This window comes from Thermobia domestica, chromosome 1 (genome assembly GCF_964235325.1).
Source record: "Thermobia domestica chromosome 1, izTheDome1.hap1.1, whole genome shotgun sequence".
Classification (NCBI taxonomy): Eukaryota; Metazoa; Arthropoda; class Insecta; order Zygentoma; family Lepismatidae; genus Thermobia; species Thermobia domestica.
In genome coordinates, this window is record NC_137454.1 from 220,620,677 (window position 1) to 220,643,375 (window position 22,699).

The 22,699-nt window shown below is 33.3% G+C and overlaps 1 protein-coding gene across 1 annotated transcript in view; it reads left to right on the plus strand.

Annotated features, from left to right (window-relative positions):
• The window catches only part of LOC145694229 (uncharacterized protein KIAA0825 homolog), a 40,013-nt gene extending 18,319 nt beyond the window's left edge, over nucleotides 1-21,694 (plus strand). The window contains exons 4-9 of the mRNA XM_081770335.1: nucleotides 674-889; nucleotides 2,146-2,346; nucleotides 3,731-4,398; nucleotides 9,631-9,748; nucleotides 16,499-16,663; nucleotides 18,922-21,694. Coding sequence (XP_081626461.1) covers nucleotides 674-889; nucleotides 2,146-2,346; nucleotides 3,731-4,398; nucleotides 9,631-9,748; nucleotides 16,499-16,663; nucleotides 18,922-19,113 — 1,560 coding nt within the window. The 3' untranslated portion in view covers nucleotides 19,114-21,694. The remainder of the gene's footprint in view (nucleotides 1-673; nucleotides 890-2,145; nucleotides 2,347-3,730; nucleotides 4,399-9,630; nucleotides 9,749-16,498; nucleotides 16,664-18,921) is intronic.
• Nucleotides 21,695-22,699: the final 1,005 nt, after the last annotated feature.

Consider the following 22,699-nt stretch of genomic DNA (forward strand, 5'->3'; position numbering starts at 1 on the left):
AGGGTTTCTGGACCACTGTGTGGTGTAGTGATCGCTGCCTACCATTTTTCCCAAACCAGCCATTCGTAAGCTCTTTATATCTGTGCTCGGCCATTCAGTTCACAGGAACTACTATGACAATCATTGTTGTTTTTGGAAACCATTGTCTATATTAATGAGACCTTACAATGGTTGAATTAGAAATTATATGAGAATGTCTGTTTTCCTTTTTAAATTCATTTAATTCATATTCACAAAAGATACGGTGCAAGAAAAATCTGACTATTCCTTCCATTTCTTATTTAAGTTAAAAATTGATCAAAAATGGTTAAAGATTTGTGATTATTGTTGATTTAAAGTGATTTCTTTCTTCAAATGCCTAACGTATGTTTATATTGGGTTTTCTTTCATTTTGTTTTTGTAATATCGAGACCAAACATTCGATATTGCAAGCAATGTGATTTCCTATCGGTAGTATCCCTTCTATACTAAGTTCATTCTGATGATCAGGTGTTCTTGGAAATAACATATCTAGTATATATTTTTGTTAAAGATGAAACGTGTAGTGTTTGCAAGATATTTTTCCTTTCAGAAGAACTAAGCGTAATAATAGTAATAATTACAAGTATTTAAACTGTAGTGAAATAATAAGGGAAAAAATAATGCATAATCTCTTTTTAAAATTTTTTTTTAGGCTATTCCTAGTCCTGCTCGTAGTCAACTTCTTATTGTTGATATTACTAATCTGCTTCTTGCGGTTCGTCACTTGCTGCCAGCTATTTGTTCGAATGGGAGCGAACTCATTGGAACAACAACTACCAGCAAAGTGTTACATGACATTCATGTTAAGTGCCACGAATTGTTTTGTTCTTTGGTCATTAGAGGATGCCCTCTTGCCACGCTTTACAAGGTTTGTAGCTAGTTACATGTTTTTGATAGTTGGTAGTAACATGTTGACCTTCTCATTTTGTTTTTATTTATTTAGGACCATCCTTATCGGCAACCAGATAGACAATTTCAACAAATTTGGCATCACAGTAAGATAGCTGTGATGCCTGATGGACTAGTTAATCTCACCTTTCAATTTGCTGAGAGAGGTTTAGTTAGAAAGCTAATAATAAAAGTTGTAGTAGTTATTTTACTTTAAAAACTAACATCAAATTTAACTTCTAGCTTTTCAGAAGGACTTGATAACAATTATCCCTCATGCCACTAGTAAAAAGTGCCCACATTTGGATAAATTTCTTTCTAACTGCCCTTCTTGTACTAATTTGAAAATACTGCGGGAGGCACGGTAGCTCAGTGGTAGATCATTCACCTCTGGTGCTTGGAGTCCCTGGTTCGATCCCAGCTCGCGCCGTGTGGACTTTGTGGTGGACAAATACCATGCTCGTGGATTTTCCGGGGGGTTCTCCCGTTTCCTGCCACTTTCTTCATTCCACCATTTCATTCATTTCTCATCATCACCGTCTCTTTTAGCCTAACCGGCATAACCATGGGACGTAAAACTTAAAGATTTCATTTTTTTTTTTTTTTTTTTTTTTACCGCTGCATTCGATGGAACTATTTTTAAACATGTCTATCTATGCATATATAAGAAAAATGACCTTAACATTATGATTTCATGGACAGATATGGTTAAAAAAATTACATAGGATTTATTGTCCTCAAATTAGCAAGAAAGCGAAATTAGAAATTTATCCAAGAGTGTATATATTTATCATTTGCAAGAGCACTTATTTTTTCTGCCTTTGTTTTTGGTCTTGCCATTTTAACAATTTATTTTGTCATTATTGCTTGATGCGTTTCTGCCGTATACGCTTATGCTGACACAATTCCCTTTGAGGATCGAGCAGGCTGTGAGAATTATAATAATGAATAATAATAATTAAGAAAAAATGAAAAAGTACTACTGAGAGAGTATCTGAACAAAAAATATTTGATCATATACATTACTTGTTGTTTTGTAGTTTGGTTAAAATTTTAAAAATAAACGAAAAATTAAAAAAAAAACTAAATAAATAAAATAAAACCATTAATAGGGTATTTTTCTTTTTCAGAATTGTGAGAACCAGAAAAAAATAATATCAGAATTTTGTTTGTACCTCTGCTGGTCTTTTCGTCTCTTTAGTAATTCGTAAATATGTTTATTTTTCTTAAAAATAGGTATTCCGTAAGGGCGTTGAAGGAGTTCCAATTTTTGCAGAGCAGGAGTGTTCTTTGTCACCGTGGTTTGTGTTAGTCTCCCCAGTACTGTTTCCTGAAGGTTACCAGACTATAACAGGATTGCCTGATACTTCGGCTATCGCTTTGGATCTAATGGTGCTTGTAGCTCAGCCTGAAGCTTGTTGGCCTCTGTTGTTAAAAGTTAGTAAGGATCATTATATTACATTGTATTGTACTAAGTGCTTTAGTCCTTAATGTGTTCAGGTTTAATCAATGTGACTAAGCATATTTAAATATAATAGATTATTTGATTTTAAATTTAGCTCTGTTGCTTTCTGCAAGATGAAGCAAGCGCAAATACTACTCTGCTTAAGATGATGTTTCCTTAATTACATCTTAGTGTTGTTCGGAAACTAACAGTGAGAAGATAAAAGAGCCTAATTAGAAAATAAAAGTACATTTTTGGATATTGTAACTTGGACAAAAGAAATCCTAGTAAATAGAGAACGAATTGTTTCATTGAGTTGCTAGAATAAGTTGTAAATTTGTCTGCGAACTTTTGTCCTCGAAAATTTTGACAGTTTTTAACTTCAGAGTTTGAGTGTGGATGGATTTTTTTGGTGGGGTGAAATACCAAGGATGGTCAATCATATAAAATCTATGTACACCAAGAGTCTTTTTTTAAGTAATTGTTGCATGAAGTAATTCCGGAGAAGGGCCGAGGAATACCCTTTTCTTCATTTATTAAGTGAGTATTAAGATTTTAAAAAAGATTGATTACGTAGCGTATATTGAGCGAACTTTCAGCTAAATAGATTGTTTTCTAACTGCCACCTATACTTATTTAAAAATAACAACTTTTCGAAATTTTGTAGATTAGTGGACGGTCCAGATTTTATTGACTAAAACAACAGAAATATACTAGTTAAAAACAATATATTTTGCAACCAATACTGATGCTGTAATCTTTTTTTCATTTTATATTAGCTAGTTCTAAGCTGTCGGCTAATCGTAAAGCCCAAAGAGTGAACTCTTCAACGGAAACATAATCCAGGAAAGTGAATGTGGAATTACTTTCAATATTCGGTATTGACTTCCAATATCACTACTTTAAATTTAATCGTGGTGGTTTGTGTTTACCTTTGTTGCTTTTTTTGTACCGAGACAATCTTAATATTTTTTTCTACAATGACATCATAATTTGTTCACGCCATATCAATAATTTCTACATGGACTTATTTCTACCACATGTATCATGTGGAAACATAAATAAATAATAATCACATATTTGTAAACATTACTAACATTTATCTGTAGTGACTTGTGCAACTGAAATAGATATAATAGGATTAAACTAAAAGGCGAATGTTGGATGGGATGGTGAAGGCCACATTCAGATCTATTTCTTCATGAAAACAGGTAAACCTTTTCAAGAAAAATCAGGGAAAACAGTTTACAAAAATCTGTGAGAACCCTGTATTTGAAGAGGAATTTGTTTTTTATTCAGTGTTTCTGCAGAATATCTTACTGTAGTATATTGTTTTATTACTTTATTAAAGGTATGAGTAATTGTATTTCGTTTCAGGTTCTTCTCATGCGGAAGTGTCTAGTTGCGTCCATTATTCTCCGCCATCTTATGAATACAGAATCCGAGTGTAGCTGGGATAGCTGTAAAGGAGAAGGTTGTAAGGGTTTTCTGTGTTCAGGAAGTGCTGGTTGTTCCTTAGAAAATATTCCGTTACCGTATAATTTAACAGTAGCAGCTATTGTTCACATAGTTACTAATGTTGGCGGACCAAAGGACTTAGAAACGACACTTCTCCCATTGTTGGAAAATGTAACTGATTGGGGTTGCATGGATAAACGCCAGTTGTGGAACCAACAACGACCTCCCTGGCTGGAAGCTGTAGTGCAGATGGCAGGTGCTCACTTGGCACCTGTAGTAGATACAGCATTGCAGGAAGGTGTCTCATCGGAACAAGCACTCCCTCTATTATTAGAGTGTTTGAAAGAATTAGCTGGTTGCTTTCCGCCAGCCCTATATCGGGCTGGAGAACTTCTAGAAGATACAATACCAGCTGATATACATCCTTTTGGTGGTTCAGTGGTTCTGCAACTACTTGTCACTGCACTGTATTCGAAGCTTATTACAAGAGGAGATGAAGCGACAGCACTTGCTGAAAAACTTTGTAATATTCAGGCTGATACGTATAAAGAAGAGCTCCAGGCCATTGTAGAAGCTGTCAAAAATTAGTAAGTACTCGTATTTGTGTATTGTAATATTATATTAGTTATGTAATCGTAGTTTTTTTTTTTCTTTTTTCGTTTCAAAGTGGCGAATCAGGTTCAGATCTCTGATTCCTACAACTTTTGCACAAACTAATCAAGTATTGCGTTCTTAATTTAATTGTTTTGCTGAGAAATAACTATAATTACCTATCGATAACGGTTTTCGCCTATCAATCACACGGCTTAAATCCTGCGAATTACATATACAATCTAATTGAGGTTTTTCCAGGTTTCCTTCAGTCTCATCAGGAAAATACTAGAATGGTAAGCTCTAGGCGTCTTCGTTCTAAAAAAAAGTCCTTATGTACTTTCATCATGAATGGTTCTAGTGTAAAATTGATTGTGTCTGGAATACCGTAAATAAAAATATAAAACTTATGTATTTTTTTACTAAGATTCTCTGGAATTTATAGAAACTCCGTCACAGTTCACTAGGATTTCCTTAAGAGAAAAAATAATTTTAAAAAGTATAAAATAATTGTTACTTGTTTCGTTGTGACCTGTCTCTACCTACCTTTCGTCATTATTCTGTGGAAGATCGATAAGCTTCTTTTAAATCTGTTATTTTCGTAATTATCATCGTGAACACTTATAACAAATTGAGAAGGTACGTAAGTCTTTTTTCCTAAACAAGGATACCATGGTATGTGCTTAGGAAATTTATTATTTTGTAAATCATTATAGTGCCATATTGGCATTTATTTTTTAGTTAATTAATGTTTCTATTTAGGATCTATCATCTTTTCTGTTTATGGTACAGTGGTTTATTGTAGTTTTAATCAATAAAAGCATTTTTGCATTCTCATGTATAGTGTATATTACTTTGACTAACGTATTTTGTGCCGAGGAAAGTCGGTCCCACTGAAACTAATTGCTGAGATTGCGATCAAAGAACATTCTAATAGAGAGCAAATGGCAGTTATTAAGGTGAAACGTGCTCATTTTTATATTTTCTATCGTTAGTCTGTCATATTTTGACCTTTTTATAACTTTCTATTAATTTTGAAACGAATTTTCGTAAATTCAATTACAGATTACTCCCTCCATTTCAAAATGTGGTATAAGTATGTATAATTTACATTATTCCGGAATAAGAAATAGAAATGCTGTATTTTATTATTGAGTATGGTGTACAAGCTGCAATATTGATGTGAATATTAGCTCATTTATTCCAAAATACGGTATACATAATGCTGCATTTTGTTACAAGTAGGCGCTGTCACATAATGCTAAACCCAGAAGCTAGTGATCGTTGTGCTTCTCTAAAGCCTTGGGCTTATATTGGAGAGTTTCAGACAGTGAACTCCGATGTTGTAGCGTCTCTTTCATTATGTGAAGTATCTGATACGAATTACTTCCGTATTGCATCACACAGCATCCACATACTTCTGCAAGTTGAGAAAAACATTATTCAGATTTTCTATGCTTAGTTAACTCAATATTTTAATTTCACCAATCAATCAGTTCCTGAATTGTTCTTGAACTCTTTTGATGTTGCTATGACCGAATAGCATTGAAAAACCCAAGACGTAGCACATTAAAGTCAGAGTCAGAGTCAGTTTAATTCTTGCAGCCATGAACATGATTTTGGTAATTAACCGCTTACTTTTAGAGATGTACTAGAGGCTTGTACATTGACGTATTGAACCTCCGCAACCAACATGGGATATAACTCTCTTCAACCTTCGTTAAATAAAACTATTACAACAGGTATGTAATCATATATAGTCTTGAATTTTTCATCAGATTCTACCATTTAAAAAAAAATAAATAAATAAAAAATAAAAAAAATAAAAATTAAAAAAAACTGTAGATGTACACGTTTGTTCTCACCAATTAAATAGGGTTTCATTGTAGACGAAACTCTTTTGATCGTTTTACCCTTGTTGAAATACCGAAACAGAGTCGTTTGGGGCATTTCATTAACAGAAGCAGTAATAGATCGAATTCTTCCACGTTTGTGAAAAAAACGTCTCTGATTTTATACGGTACGATTGAATAATATTTGCACTTGCAACCAGTTTCCTTTCAACCGGGCTCTAATATAATAACTTGATTTTCTTTATTTTAGCATTATGTCAATTCGCAAAATAGTTAATGTTACTTGAAATTTAACTGCAGCATCCTTAATGGCACTCTTCAAACCACCATAGTTTTTTATACAGGAGTAGCAAGAATGACATTACGTTGCAGTCTAAACTTTTGAGTTGTCATAATATTTTATTTAAAACTTCGTCATATATTTTATTTAAAATTAAGCAATTTATATGTTTTTCAAGATTACTGTTTAAAAATGAGTAAATTAAGTACATTTTGAAAAAAAAAAGTTGTTATTGTTTATTTATTTTGAAGTCTGCCTAAACGTATTTATGACAGCTGTTTTGAATTTTTTCAACTCCTAGTATTAACAAGTTGTGCATATATTATTAATGTTTCTTTTTCTTCTGATACGTGGTTGAAAATATTCTAAACATTGGTTTCGTTGTTGATTCAGCTTAAAATCGTAAAAGCAAATTTATTTCGTAGATTAGAGTTTGGCTACCTGGGGGCTCCTTCCCCAGACCCCCACGTTTCCTCGGTCTGCGGCCTCGCGTTTCTTATGTATCAGCCTTTGCATCAAGAGTGAATTTTATGCATTTGCTCTTGACATTTCTTGAATTTGACCCAAATGCGGGCTTCGTCCCCTGGTCCCCGCGTTTACTTGGCCTTCGGCCTCGCACCTATTAAACCCAAAATTCTACCAAATTTCAAGTTTCTTTTCCTATTTGAACTATCTAAAAAGATAAGATTTTGTAGCCCAAGAAAACGCCCATTTAAATAATAAAAGAATTTATTCATCCACTCTTTAGACCCCTTAAAAACTAAAAATATGCACTTTTGGCAATTTTCCTATGAGGTAGTCCCGGAAGGTTACAATCATGCCAAATTTCATCATTTTAATCTGCCAGAAGTGCCTAAACATTTTGGGGTGTAGAAGATATCTCATAAATACCATGGGAAAGATTTTTTAGTTTCCCATAAAACCACTCTCAAGTTGGAAATTTTTATTTTTGGTGATTTACTTAAGTAATGCTAACAAAAACGTACAAACATACCGAATTTCAAAATTTTATTCCAATTCCAAGTACCTAAAACATGAGATCATAGATTTAAAAGAAATCATTTAAATAACATAGGTAATTTCTTCATTCTCTCTTTAGATTCTTTAAAAATTAAAAGATATATTCACTTTTGGCAATTTTCCTGTTCGTTAGTGCCGAAAAGCTACAATCATGTCACATTTAATCATTGTAGTCATACAGGAAGTGCCCAATAGTTTTGGGGTGTAGAAGATGTCCCACAAATAACATGGGAAGAATTTTTCAATTGCTCATAAAACCACTCTAAAGTTGGAAATTTTTATTATTGGTAATTTACTTAGGTAAGAATAACGAAAACATATAACATACCGAATTTCAACGTGCTATCCCAATTCCAAGTACCTAAAATATGAGATTATGGGTTTTAAAAAAATGCCCATTTAAATAACATGGGGAATTTCTTCATCCCGTCTTTAGACCCCCTAGAACTTAAAAATATTCACTTTTGGCAATTTTTCTGTTGGTTAGTCCCGAAAAGCTACAATCATGCCAAATTTCAACCTTCCACGTCAACCGGAAATATCTCTTTATTTTATGTCAGTTCATGTAGTTTTATATATAGTTAGAATAGTCTAGTTGCGAAAGCTTTACAACTCACGAATAGTACTGTATATTATTCATTTAGAAATATTTAAACGTTTTAAGTTAAAACATTACTTAGTTGTATATTGCATGTGAGTAAAACATGTGTTGCTAGATTAGTTATTCGCGTTCGTATCCATAAACAAACTGAAACTGAGAATGTTTCTTAAATCAAATCCGTATTAAAACCCTGTAAACTCTAGAAGAAAGGATGATATATTTTGCATGCACTGCGTAGAGACGGAGATAAAATATTTTTGTTCTGATATCTAAAGACGAAATTTTAGTTGATACTCAATATACGTGAAAATCTTAAAATAGGCAAATACACAAATTTAGACACCCGCTATTACTTATAATGCGACGAAATAATTAATTAATGAAATAAATTATTTATTTAATGTATCGTAAGATGTTGCGAGAATGTGTACATTATTTAATGAAGCCTTGAATTAATATTTTAATATAATCCACGTGGAAATAATTTTGCGGATGGTCTGTTGTAAGTGTAATCTTATTGCCTTGGTCTTGACTTAATTTCTGTTTTGTTTGTCCGACACTAATATATGATGTCCACTCCAACATGTCACATCACTTTTGCTATAACTGTGCAGTAACACCAGTTGGAATAAAACATGGCAATTATGTAAATTAAGCTGAATAAATCGTCTTTCAGAGTAAACATAGACATTAAGTAGTCTTGTCATCCAAGGGGGCCTTGCTTGCTTTTGGTTCGAAAATCTTTCAGTTTAACGTGTACCTTTTAGGCTAAGGGAGACGAGTGATTAAGGCAAATGAATGATGATGGAAGAATTGGCGGAATGTAAGTGGGAGGAGACGGAAGTACTCCGAGAAAAGCTACGAACACGATGTTGTCCACCACATCGTACTTCGTTGGGGATCGAACTAGGGACCTCATACACAAGAGGTAAGCGTTGTATCACTGAGCCACCGTGCTTCCCGCGTCTGGTCACAAGTTTACAATTTTCAAAGGGAAGTCCGATGTGATATAGATAAGTTGATAATTTCTACTTCCATACTTAATCTTGTACGCCCGTGCACATCAGGCGAGCGCGGCATAATTAACGACATTCACTTGACATGCGTATATTGTGTCCTAGACTTTCTTCTTATATTTGCCTGAAATAATGTGGTTTGAGGTTCTATTTGAATGTCACTGCCTGTGCTTGGTTGTTTCTTGCCCATAATTTGCTTCAAAAATATTTTGGTGTGATTCGCAGTACGCTGTCGTTAGTGAGTATTTACCAGGATGAAGAGTAGATCTAATACTGTCAGCAAATCACATCGGGGCACCAATCAACAGGACATGTATAATATATCAAGTCAGTATGATAATTTCTGTACGATGTTTTGCAACGGAATGGAGTATTAAATGATGTTACGTTGAGCGCTTACTAGTTAACTGATACATTATAGCTAAATGCTATTTCATATTTTTGCTTTTCCTTTGTAGTATTCAAGACGATCAAGATGACGTTGGAGGTAGCAGTGTCATCGAAGATACTCCTCATATGGATGAAATACTTGTCAGCAATATTTTGGTTACTCATTTAGGCCTGCAGGCGCTTAAGGTATGTACATTTTTACACAAAAGTGTGTTGCTATCCCATAAACTGTAGTAGTAAAATGATAAGTTAGAATAGCAAAGTCTTTGCACAGAACGAACCACAGAAGCATTTTGTTGGTTTTCTAACGTCTTGTTTTTTACTTTGCTGTTAGGGGTCTGTCATACTGGATTTCTAGTTTCAACTTGCCAACTCATCATGTCCGTTCAACAATATTGCAACGTAGCACAAATTTCAATAGCTCAGTTTAAGGCAAAACGTACCACACCAGGTAAAACCTAATAGATTATCAGAATTTTAATGGGTCAAAACTTAGGACTGAGCTAAAGAATAAAACTACATGAAGGATCTAAAGAACAAAAATATATGTTTTGAATAGTTTGTATAAAACATTGACTAAGAAAAGTGATTCTGCGAATAAAATAAGTGCTTTTCCAGATAAGAATCAGAGATGTATGGTAGGGTCCTTAAGCTCAGTGATACATTCCAGTGTCGCACACTAGATAAAGCCCTTATATTGAAACATTAGTACTTCAAACTCTCTCCCCTCAGGGCAGTATCCTAGTTCCATAGGTAGATGTTGAGAGAGTCCCTTTTAGGTGGCACAGACACATAACATTATTCCAGCATGCCTTCCCTCTTGATCGGATGGTTTCCTATACTGCCGTGCTAAGCAAGAGTGCCGTATCTACACTAAACCTGAAATTGAGAAAACTACCATCAAAGTTTTTACTCTTGACGCTTCAAGTATGCAAAACTTTTTAAAAAAATAATGTAGCACTCTACTAAAAAATGTATTGAAAATCTTATGAGTTAGAATTTTATGAGTAGATACGGCACTCTTGCTTAACATGGCAATGTAGTAGTCAGATGTTTCAGTCTGGATCAATAGTCTGATACAATGATTGGATAATCTAACAAGAATTATTCTCCGTAGTCCGATTTCAATTGATTTTCACTTTAAGTTTTCATAAGTGATTTTCTCGATAACGTGGTGTCTCTTTTTGTTCTCACGAGATTGCAAGCAGTTAATGATGATGATTGTAAAAGATCGATTGGCAATGGTTTTAGGGGATCTTAGACTCGTAAACATTTCTGAGAGAAATGTAGTGTGTACGCTTAGACTTGTGCCAAGATTTGAGAAAATACGTTTGTATCAAGGAGAGACTTCGAGACATCGTCTTGTGTAACAGTTTTTACAATTTGATACATTTCAAAATCTGAAATCTCTAACATCATCATCTTGTAATATTTTGTAAATGATCGAGGTATCTGTTAAGTTCAAAAGAACTTGGTAATCCATATATTCGCTTCTATAGACCACCACCTTCTGGGATAAGTAAGATGAAAGGGTTTTCTAAAGTCTCATAAAACATCATATCTAATATTAGTTCTAATGAATTATAAAACAACCACTTAAGTTTTTACTCTAAACCAGTGGGACCAGTAATTCGCGTTTGTTTTGTGAAATTATTTTAACCAAAGAATAATTAATTTATAACGAAATATTGGATAGGTTAATAATTACCTGTACCTTGGGTAGAAAGTGCTCATACATAAGCACTATACCTTATAGAATGTTAATTTAATAATAACAAAAGAAGAATGTTTTTAATATCTGTAAGATATTAGAGAGTAATAGATAGTTCGTTGCTATGTAATTGTTTATGGATACCTAATTCTCATGTATGTGTACACGACAGTGTGAATGAAAAATACATTAAAAGTGTATCAACTAATAAGCCATTTAAAACCGTTCATCTACTTTATAATTCTGATAGAGAAGGTGAGAATAGTATTACATATATAATTATTAAAGCTATTTTTACATGAAATCAGTTACTACCACTCAAGTTCTTGATATCATCGATCGAACCAGGTTGACGACTACCCTTGGTGAGTCGTTATAAAAATTTTGGTTTACCTCACCCGGGAATTCTTGTAAATTCACTACCCGAAGCAAAGTAAGGGTGAATTTACTTTTGTAATAAAGTTAATGAATACAAATTTCACAAGACTGAGAAGTGGTAGAATAATAATAAGAAAAATGAACGGTAACGCTATGGAGAATGAACCCAATGATAGTGACAACGGTGAACATAGTGTAGCGCCAGGAATGACACTAGAAGACCGAATCTTGTTAGCCTTACAGCGGCAAGAACAATGTCGTAAAGACGATTCAGAAGCCATGAAGCGATTGGAACAAAATTTGGTTCATATGTCCAACGAATTGAAGCAGACGATAGAACAGAAGATAGAACAGAAGTCCGAAGAAACCAACAAGCAATACGAGGAATTGAAGCAGACGATAGAACAGAAGATAGAACAGAAGTTTGAAGAATCCAACAGGCGATATGAGGAATTAAGTAAACGAATGGAACAGAAGTCAGATGAAACGAAACAATCAATTATCCAGGCGATGGATGACATCACCTCGCAGTTCGAGGAAAAATTAAAAAGAATATCTGAGGATTGTCAGGATAATCACGACCACATTATCCAAGAAATCAGTGGTGTAAAAAGGGATTTAGAAGTAATGGAATCTTCTGTTCGTCAGCAAAAGGTTCAGGTCACCAATAATTCAAACAACATACGTGCAAATACGCAACTGATAGCTACTCTACAGGAGGAAATGAGGAAGCTACAGGTCAAGGACAACGCACACCACAATGATACGATTAGTGATCATTTAGAGTTTCCCCATTCGCAAGAGATGACCTCGCCTCCACCCACATCTGATGAGGACATCATTTTGGAAGAAATTCATCCGAAGAGTACTGATAGGCGGATAAGAGACGGTGCAACAACACATCACGTCATGGATAGGAATTGTCACCCAATAAGTACACGGAATGATAAAAGGAAGGTAAAGTTAAGTGTTAAGATGAGTGAAATACGTGCCATGAGTAAATTCAGTGGTAAATGTAATGAGAATGCTACTTCGTTCCTGGAAAAATTTCAGGACGAATGCAATATAATGTGTATAGATAGATCACAATATATGAAGCTAATCCCTCATTTATTACTCCCACCATGTTCCTTATGGTTTAAGGCAATACGTGATCACATTAATACATATGAGGAATTCAAGGCAGCGCTGATCGCCAATTATGAAAATGATTTTTTGCTTGCAAATAGAGATGCCACGATTAGAAATCAACATTTCAATCCTCGTTTACACAAATCTGTTGTCGAGTTTGTTGTAAATACCTACAACGAATTAAAGGTTGTTAATCCATTGCAGTCGGAATCTAGAATAATAGCATCCATTCGAAATTTGCTCCCATTTAAGTTACAACAGATCTTGTTTTCTACACAGTGTATGAGTTTCAACCATTTGTTAATGCTCGTTCAATGTTATGAAACTCAATACCATGCTTTGAATCAACAAGCAGGTGTGAGTAAAAATAAGAATAATTCAGATCATTTTGTACCTGTTAGGAATCTAGATATCTGTAGTATGAACGATACGGAATACAACCGAAGCCGAGTAAATTCTAGCAATCCAAACGAGCAAAATAGGCAAAGCTATGTAGGAAATCAACCTAACCTAACCAATCACAACAATAATTATGTCAGATCACCCGATCGAAGTAGACATAAAAACAATCGAAAGATATGGCAAAATTCCAGGAATACGACAAATTACGTGGATAGACATCATCGCTGTTCAAGAGATGGCACTTCGTATCAAAATCAGAATCACGATGCAATACATGTACAACATATTGTGGAACCTAATCAAGATTGTGCCGTACAATGTACCTTATTAGAATCATATGCCAGTACAAATTTAAACTGATTCTAGTTAATGAAGTTAGGGTTAAATCCATATCAGTTATATATTCTTGTGAATTTTTATTTTTAAGTTTATGTGTTAATATCAATAATGAAAACAATTCTTATAACTTCGGTATACAGACAATATGAGGAATTATAATTCGATTCATAATTGATTAAAAGCAAAGATTATTTATATTAGATTGACTTGTGTTGAGAACTTAATTGTCAAAGGTTATGTTAAGTATAAGATTTATTCTTTTAAGTTAATTATTCAACGACTGTCTTGAATAAGATTCTTCATTATTCTGATGCCTTATAGATTCAATGTTTATCTTGAAATATCTAAAATAATTAATATATATAATGCGCCCTGCATCACGGTGACTCATGTATTAAAACGTAATTGATTCTTACGATTTTGACTTCGTACCCTTCAAAAATTATATATTAAGCGACGACGTTTAATAATAAAATATAATAATGTAATAAATGATAATGAAATGAATATAATTAATGTAATAAAATATAAGTATTAATGAAATGAAAGATTTGTTATAAATATATATGTATATATATATATATATATATATATATATATATATATATATATATATATATATATATATATATATATGAAATGTAATGAAGATATACGAGGGGCGATCAAAATATAAAGGACATATGTAATGTAAGATCTCTATTGTAAACGGACCAGTGATTCTTGAAGATAAAAGCCAAGTTCGTTTATGACTTTTATATTCAGTCCTATTGTCGGGCGACATTTTTATATAACGAAATATTGGATAGGTTAATAATTACCTGTACCTTGGGTAGAAAGTGCTCATACATAAGCACTATACCTTATAGAATGTTAATTTAATAATAACAAAAGAAGAATGTTTTTAATATCTATAAGATATTAGAGAGTAATAGATAGTTCGTTGCTATGTAATTGTTTATGGATACCTAATTCTCATGTATGTGTACACGACAGTGTGAATGAAAAATACATTAAAAGTGTATCAACTAATAAACCATTTAAAACCGTTCATCTACTTTATAATTCTGATAGAGAAGGTGAGAATAGTATTATATATATATAATTATTAAAGCTATTTTTACATGAAATCAGTTACTACCACTCAAGTTCTTGATATCATCGATCGAACCAGGTTGACGACTACCCTTGGTGAGTCGTTATAAATTATAAGATCCATGATTATAGGGCAGAGTGTTATATCAAAATATATTATTTTCCGCGCAAGACAATTTCTGTGTGCATCTGATTTTTTCCAGTCAGTGATTAAAAGATTCAAAACCGCTACTCTATGCATACTGTCAGAAAGAAAATTCTATTCTGGAAACAGAAATTGTGCTTTTAATATTTTTTTTAACTTCCAAAGGAATATTGTCATTATTTTGTGTTGCATTCAAAAATACTGGAGGATCCCGTGGCGGATCCTTATAATCGTCCATTAAATTATCTATCTGTTAATTTTTATTTATCAGAAACAGCTTCGCTGATTTGGAGCAAAATTGGTACGAAATCATTTATAGTCACTTTATGTATCCTTCCAAATTTGGTTGAGAATGGTCTGGACCATTGATCTAATTTTACTATTTTTTGCCCGTGGTTATTTTTGTCTGTGAACTTGTATTTCTCAGGAATGTCTTAATCTATTTGGCTAAAAATAGTATGAAAGTCATTGTGCCCTGTCAAATTTGAATGAGGTTGGTTAAGGGTAAAAACCAAATTTTAGTAATCGACGTTAGCCAATTTGAACCAAAAGCTTCCAAATTTGGTTGCGATCGTCCAACACTACAGACTTGGCAACGGCCAAAATCGACGTCGATCAATTGGAATCGAAATTTCGAAGAATGTCATTGATAGCCTACTTTATATGGTCGTGCCAAATTAGATTGAGATCGATCAAGACCACGTCAAATTTGACTTTTTTGTCGTTAAAGTTTTGTATGTTTGTTTGCTAATTTTTGTTAGCCAAATTTTGTTTTTCAAGAATATTTGATCGATGTAAATCAAAATTGATATGAAGGTCATTAATGACTTACGTTACCGCCAAATTTGATTGAGATTGGCCAAGACTAAAATAAAAAACCTTGTGAATGTTATTTCTAATGAACCGCTTGAAAGGTTTGGAGTAAAATCAGCATAGAAATCATCAATGATGATTAACATAACCATCCCAATTGGTTGTGATGTCAAGGCAACATTTTTTCAAGGATAAAGATCAGAATCGACGTTGGCCAATTTAAACCAAATTGACATGAAGGTTGGTGTTGATTTAGTTAACGAAGATGCGAATTTTAGTCGATATTGGTCAAGGCTAAAAGTCAAATTTGGTCATGGTGGAAAGCCACCATAAATATTTAATTTTAATAAACAAATATGAATATTTAATTTTGAGGAAAAGGCGTAAAGACTGGATCAAAATTGAAGTGAATGTCATTAGGGTTTTCTGAGGCCTCTGCGAGATTTGGTTGAGATCGGTGAAAGCACAAGGCGGAATTTAATCAAGGCCAGATGTCGAAACCTATATGAAATTGTGTTCACTTGTAATGCTTGGAGTTAGATTGACAAAGATTAAGACGAAAAAGAAGGAAAAGCGAAAAGTTGTGTGTGACGAAAAGCCATCACCAAATAATATACTTGAAGAACACTTGAAACAGAAACAAGTGTACTTACGCCAAGCAAGAGTGAAATGACTTATGAATTCTCTCCAAACGCTTTAAAGTAAATCATAAGCTTTTCAACGAATAGAATTCTTTTCTTTCGTCCTAACAATAAATACACTAATTGTTTAAAAATATTCATAATCAAAGCTGATTTTGTGACTGGACGTGCTTTATAGGTTCAATTTCAAACTTTAAATTTGTGTATTTTCTTTTCTGACGCATATCCTGTATTTTAATAACGATATAGTGACGTTATAACATATATATTTTGTATTACAGATAATTTACAAATTCATGCAGCATAATTATAAGTGGCTACTTGGTCAGTTAGAAGTTCTAGAACCAGGAGATGTAGCACCGCCTCTGGTAGTTCCTAAAGGAAACCCTCCGGCCTCGCGTTTGCTACACACAATGTTTAAAATGGGAGCTCGGCACTTTGATGAGGTATGCACGTTAGTTTTCATAATATCTTGTTCTTCTGTGATGTGCTTTACACAGCAGAACAAAGTGATGGTATTAAAGATGAAAGTATCTACAAATACGTTTTCAAAACATAAAATAACGTAGATATCCTAGTGGTACCGTATGTTGATTAATTTTAAACCTAGTGCATTTATTTTCACTGAGGACTTTTCCCTGTACTGTACAATTAATCATTCTTTTTTCTTTACTATCTGGATTATGTTTGAAATGAGTAACACAACAATAAAATTTTTGTGCACAGATCAGGGATGAATCCAGGGGCGGGGGGCTATGAGGATGAAATTTCCCCATTAAATTCTCGAATTTACACTGAGTAGAATTGTATTTTAGTTCATTTAAATGTATCTTAAATCTCTTTAATAAGTTCTTTTGTTCTAGACAATAGTTCTTTCTGATGTTGTTACGGGGACGATCTTGGTACGGATGGGTGGAATCTTTGAATTTATTGTTATCATTTACATACCTACACGTAGAACTTCCTCGTGGCTGAGCGGTTAATAATGCACCTTTGGTATGGTAGACCCGGGTTCGATTCCCGGTGGAGGTCATGTAGTTCAGATTACATGTTAAGTTGTAGGTCCACGTGTCATATAGCCTCGCTGCTAAAAGGAGCGCTAAAATCAAAATCCAATCCAATACGTACACTTAGTTATTTTTGTGCACATTTTCCATTTTGATTTTATGGAGATAATTCTGAATTGCTGATGAGTAGCAAAATGGTATCATTGTTATTTGTTATAAAAGAATATATGGAGAGATGACGTTTTAATTCTTTGTATCTGTAAGATAGTAATAATTATGATGATAAGGATTGTAATAATGAACAAAACCTAGTTCCTCCTAAACCTGTCCTCTCGTTTCTAGCGGATATGTTGTGTTCTTCAATTCGTCTTCGTAAGATGTTTGTGCGGTCGAATTTAAATTGTCAGAAGTAAATTGGTGAAAATCATCTCTTGACATTCTTTTACCTCAGACCTGAAAAGATTATTAAAATTCGGAAATATTTCTTGCGACGTACATGTAAATATAACCAGGAAGAGCATAACGTAAGCTTTCAAATGATATATTTAACAAGGTATAAAAACAGCACGTTTACGATAAAATAAGTTGTATATTTGGTGGCTTTAATTCATTTTATTTATGGGTTCTTATGTAGGGAAATAATTAACGCTTGAGCTTTTTATTCGCAGTTGTTATTGAAGGCATATGTGATTTGGACCCTTAAAATGTCCAACGCTTTATTAGCCTTGGTAATAAAAATGTATAGAGTTCCAAGAGAGCTACGATTTTCTCCTCTACTGTTACAGGGATCAATTTTTAGTATTGTAACTGTAAATTGTTTAACAGTGTACATTTGCAATAAATAAATATATATATATATATATATATATATATATATATATTGCTATTTAATAGCACATAACTATCCAGTCAGTGGTAATAATAACCTGAATATTCTGGCGTGACCTAGTGTGAGAATTAAAATGTTTATTACATAGCTAAACAACAGACAATGTGGCAATTTTACAAGGTATTCATTAGAAATATAAATGTCCGACAATTATGATGTAAATTTCGTACACAAATTTCTGGACTAATGAAAACAAACAAAAACTTAGAAACAGGTATTATAACACGGCCAACAAGAGATGGTCTCTGACGTTTGTTACCACATGCGGTGGAACATTGCTACCCCTACTTTGATACCAGTGTTACCAACCACGATCATCTTATACCATTAATTATTTTGATGTTACCACCACGTGTCTTATACCATTAATTAAATTGCCACTACAGTTGCACCGAAGAAAAACCTTCACACGCGAGTATTGGCAATGTCACTGCGAGCTGTCAGAGAAGTTCTCTTACTGGACGCACTATAGTATGTTTAATAGTATTTCATAGATATTATCTGGGTTGCTGTTATTGTCTTTAAGAGTGACTTGTATTCTGTAAAAAGGAGAGAATAGCTCTTCAAATCTACTGTAAGCTACCGTACTAAAGAGTTTGTTGCGGGTTTCTGTAATGATGTGGAATGTTTTACTGAAAAACTCATTAACAGCACTTGGTGACAGCTTAAAGAGCTCCGCTTCCCTCATTGGGATAACTAGGCTAGGAAGATAATTTTTCACGCATCAAACCTCGTTTTATTTTTGTATATGCTTCAAATACGAAATCTTTCGTTATTAGGCAATGCTAATGAATGTATGTTGTTACAGTTTCTTCATGGCACGTGGCAACTTGATTGGAACGCATTGCTCCACACACCTCTTTCTCTCAGCCCTACTCAGATGTGGATTCAATTGTCCAGGAGATCAGAATTCCAGGAGCCTTCTTTATTAAGTGAACATGACAGCAATGTGGTTAAAGCCTTGACTACCATATTTACAGCTGCTAAGAAAGGAAGCTGAAGAAATAAAGTGATAACATTTCTGCTAGATGATGATTAACATTTATGGATAATGAACAGATAAAACTACTTGAGCAATTCATAGATTATTTCAAATTCTTGTAGTGAAACGTTTGAGGTCATGCTAGGAAACTTTTGAGGTCGAATCAATAGGTCTTTCTTTGACTCTTCACCATATCAATTCATTCAAGGTCCAAGAATCGAGCTAATAATTAATATAAGTTGCGAAATTCAATTCGAGTATAGCTCAGCTTATCAGTTCAAAATGAAGGGACAGTTGAAAAATAAATAAATAGATAGAAGATGATAACATATTTGAAAGAAACTGCTGTAGTGTAAAGATGTATTGAATCGTCCTGCTTTTGAGTCAAGCGTAGTTGCAGAAAATATAGCAGCAAATCTAGTTTACATTTAGCTCAAGTTTATTGTTAACGCAATAAAATTTCAAATATATTTGAATAATAATTTGCTTTGCTTCACTTCGATGAAAATATTTAAATATTCGTTCTTTTGAAACTTTGCTAGACTTCTGGTCAATTTAGCTTCGTTAGTAGACCTAGTAGTTATCGATGTGTTTCGCTACAAGTGTTATATTTGAAGAAGACTTGGGAAGGAGTCGTCTATCATGCTTCTTCAAATCTTGTTTGGAAATATAAGGAAAAGAAATACTATCAAATATTGATAATATTAAGCGTACATTTTTATTAGCTTTTTTCATTTGTCTTTTGCAATCTTTTCTCTAGTATTATCCAGTTTTGATGCCACATTAACCGTAAAATGGCCTTGCCGTTGGTCTAGTAGTGACTAACGTGTGCGCTTTTGGTGCACATTGTGCCGGCTTCAATTCCCTGTAGGAGAGCACAGAAACTTTAGTTTCACAATTATTCTCTTTTATTAGTCATCCTTCTCCTTTAGGCTAAAGATCATAACGGTGGGACGTTAAACTAAAATTTCATTTCATTTCATAACCTTAAAAATTTATATTTGAAGATATTTCGCAAACATGGAGCCCAAGTTTGTATTTTTCATGCATTAACTTAGTGATCTATTTAATAATTCTTCGAAACCGGCATGCTATTTGATATGCGTGTGCCTGTATTTCTAGTACTTTTGATTATTTTAAAAGAACCTATGCGTTGATATACTCCCTCGCAAACAGTGAAGGTAGTTTTATGCTTTGATACTATTTTCCCTGTCGGCAGGTGTGTTTTTGCGGTAATATCAATATTTAATATATTTTTGGGAACCATTTTTTAGTGGTATAAGAACGTTTCTACTAGAAGTTTATCTTCTTTGTGTAACACGGTTTTTTATTTGTAGCAGTATTTTGAATTAATACCATTTGTGCAATACATCTTCGGTCTTCCTGATCTAGCCTTTTGTTCCAACTTAAATTTCTTTGGCAATAGAGACTATTCTGTGTTCGTCTCATGTTATTGTTCTCTTTTATATCATGAAGCATTGAAGTAATTGCTTCATCAGCACTTATAATACAGAATCAATATATTGTATACTGTTACTTGTTTACGTTTACAATGAGTATTTGTTTATTTGGAGTGTCGAACATGTTTTTTCAACAACGAAATTTTATACTCCCACCATAAATCGAACCCTAGTCTTCTCACTAAAGAGGATAATGTCCTTACTTAGCCACGGAAAAACTCAAAACAATTATTTGATCAATACTTTCTAACCTACCATTGGAATCACATGAATATGGAAATACAAGGAAAATAAACAAATCGATATTGTTTTTATAGCTCTCTCGAGGATATGTAGGTAGCAGAATCAATAGTTGCTAAGCGGAAAATATTGAATTAATAAATATATAAGTCTAAATTATTATTATTAATAGAAATATTCATTGTTTGTAAAATTTAATATTATATATATAGAATTTAGAAACTTATACATACCCCTCACCTCACCCGACCCACACAAAATACAGCTCCCTCGTGGCTAAATGGTAAACATTCACATCTTCAGCACTGGAGAACTGGGTTCGGTTCTGGTGGAAACTCAATGTTCGGATCCTGCGTTAAGTTGTAGATCTGTGTTAAGTAGGTTTAGTGCCGAAAAAGAACATTCGACTCAATGTCATCAATCCACCAATACACACTCACCAAAAGAAAGAAAGAAAATAAAATACATAAATCTACATCTTAATAGCTGAATATAAATCTCTTAGTAGCAAATCTCGGACAGTCCTGGAAACTTTTGGTATAAGATTATAGGTCTTGTTTATCTTAAATCTGCAATAGTTATACAGATGATACGTAATTACTTTTGTGTATGAACATAACAGCTTTAATAGAATGTATTGGTGTAAATATTTTATTGTATAGAGTAAACTCAGAACTTCGGACTTAAAATGATTGCACTGCTGTAATATTTCTTGACTACCTATAGAGATTGATATATTAAAGTATCTAACGAGCTTTTTGCGTTATCCACTGTGTACAGTTACTTATATGGTAAGAACACACTTTGTATTGTCTTAAGTGTTACTTTTGTTTTTGTTGTGTATGTAGAATCGTTGTAATTCATCATCCTCACTATAGAAATAAACATATCGAAACTTATTTAAGAGCATTTCATTATACTCCAGCGCCCTTCAAAAGTCTTACCTTACGAACTTCGAGTAAAGACAATTTATCGATGTTAAGTCATAAAATTTTAAGCTTTGGTGTAGTACTTGTATCAAAAATAAACTTTAAAGATTTTTATGTATCAATAGCAGAAAAGGATTGTGATTTACTTCAGAATAAATCAATCATGCAATCCCTATTATTTTTGCCAAATCTAATAATAATTTCGCTAGATTTGAAAAACAAAATATTCTATAGTTTGTGAATAATTTCTAATTTGACATAGTTTTATTCGTAATGATCCGTCACTTGTCTAGTGGTTATCAGATTTGCTTGGGTGTTTGTAGTCTTCGGTTCGATTCCCGGTGGAAGAACACACAAAGTTTATTTTCAAAATCATTTGCTTCCATTAACCATTCGTCTTCATTAACCTAAAGGGCATAAACGTGAGACGTTAAATTAGAAAAAAAATCATTTCGTTTTTCGTATTCGTAATGGTGCGCCTAAGTTTGAAAGAACGTTAAAAGTTTTCACGGCCAATGTTTTAAAATGAAAAGGATTGTAAATGGCGCAGTTTTTAGCTACTGAAAGTAAATTTGTACTTACCATTGCATCGAGAGTTTGTTATACTAATATCTTTATCAATCCCAATGAAGTGCATTTTCTTCCTTGAGTTACTGTACATGTGCTTCAGTCAGGACTGATGAAGATATTAGTTAACTATCGAGATCGTTACCAGTGTAATAAAAGCTGCGCAGTGGTAAATACAAATTGATTACAGGATTTTTTTTTTTTTTTTTTAATAAAGAAATAAACTATCATTTTGTGTAGTAATTCAGTGCCTTTATTCAGCTATGAATTTAAGAAACAAGCGTACATATTTCGTCTCGTTGAAGTTTTCCTTGCAGTGGTCTCGTTTAAAATAAGCTGCTTGCTTGTATGAGTATGAATAGTACTGTACTTTTTATATTTAAAAGGCATAACAATGGGGAACCTTTA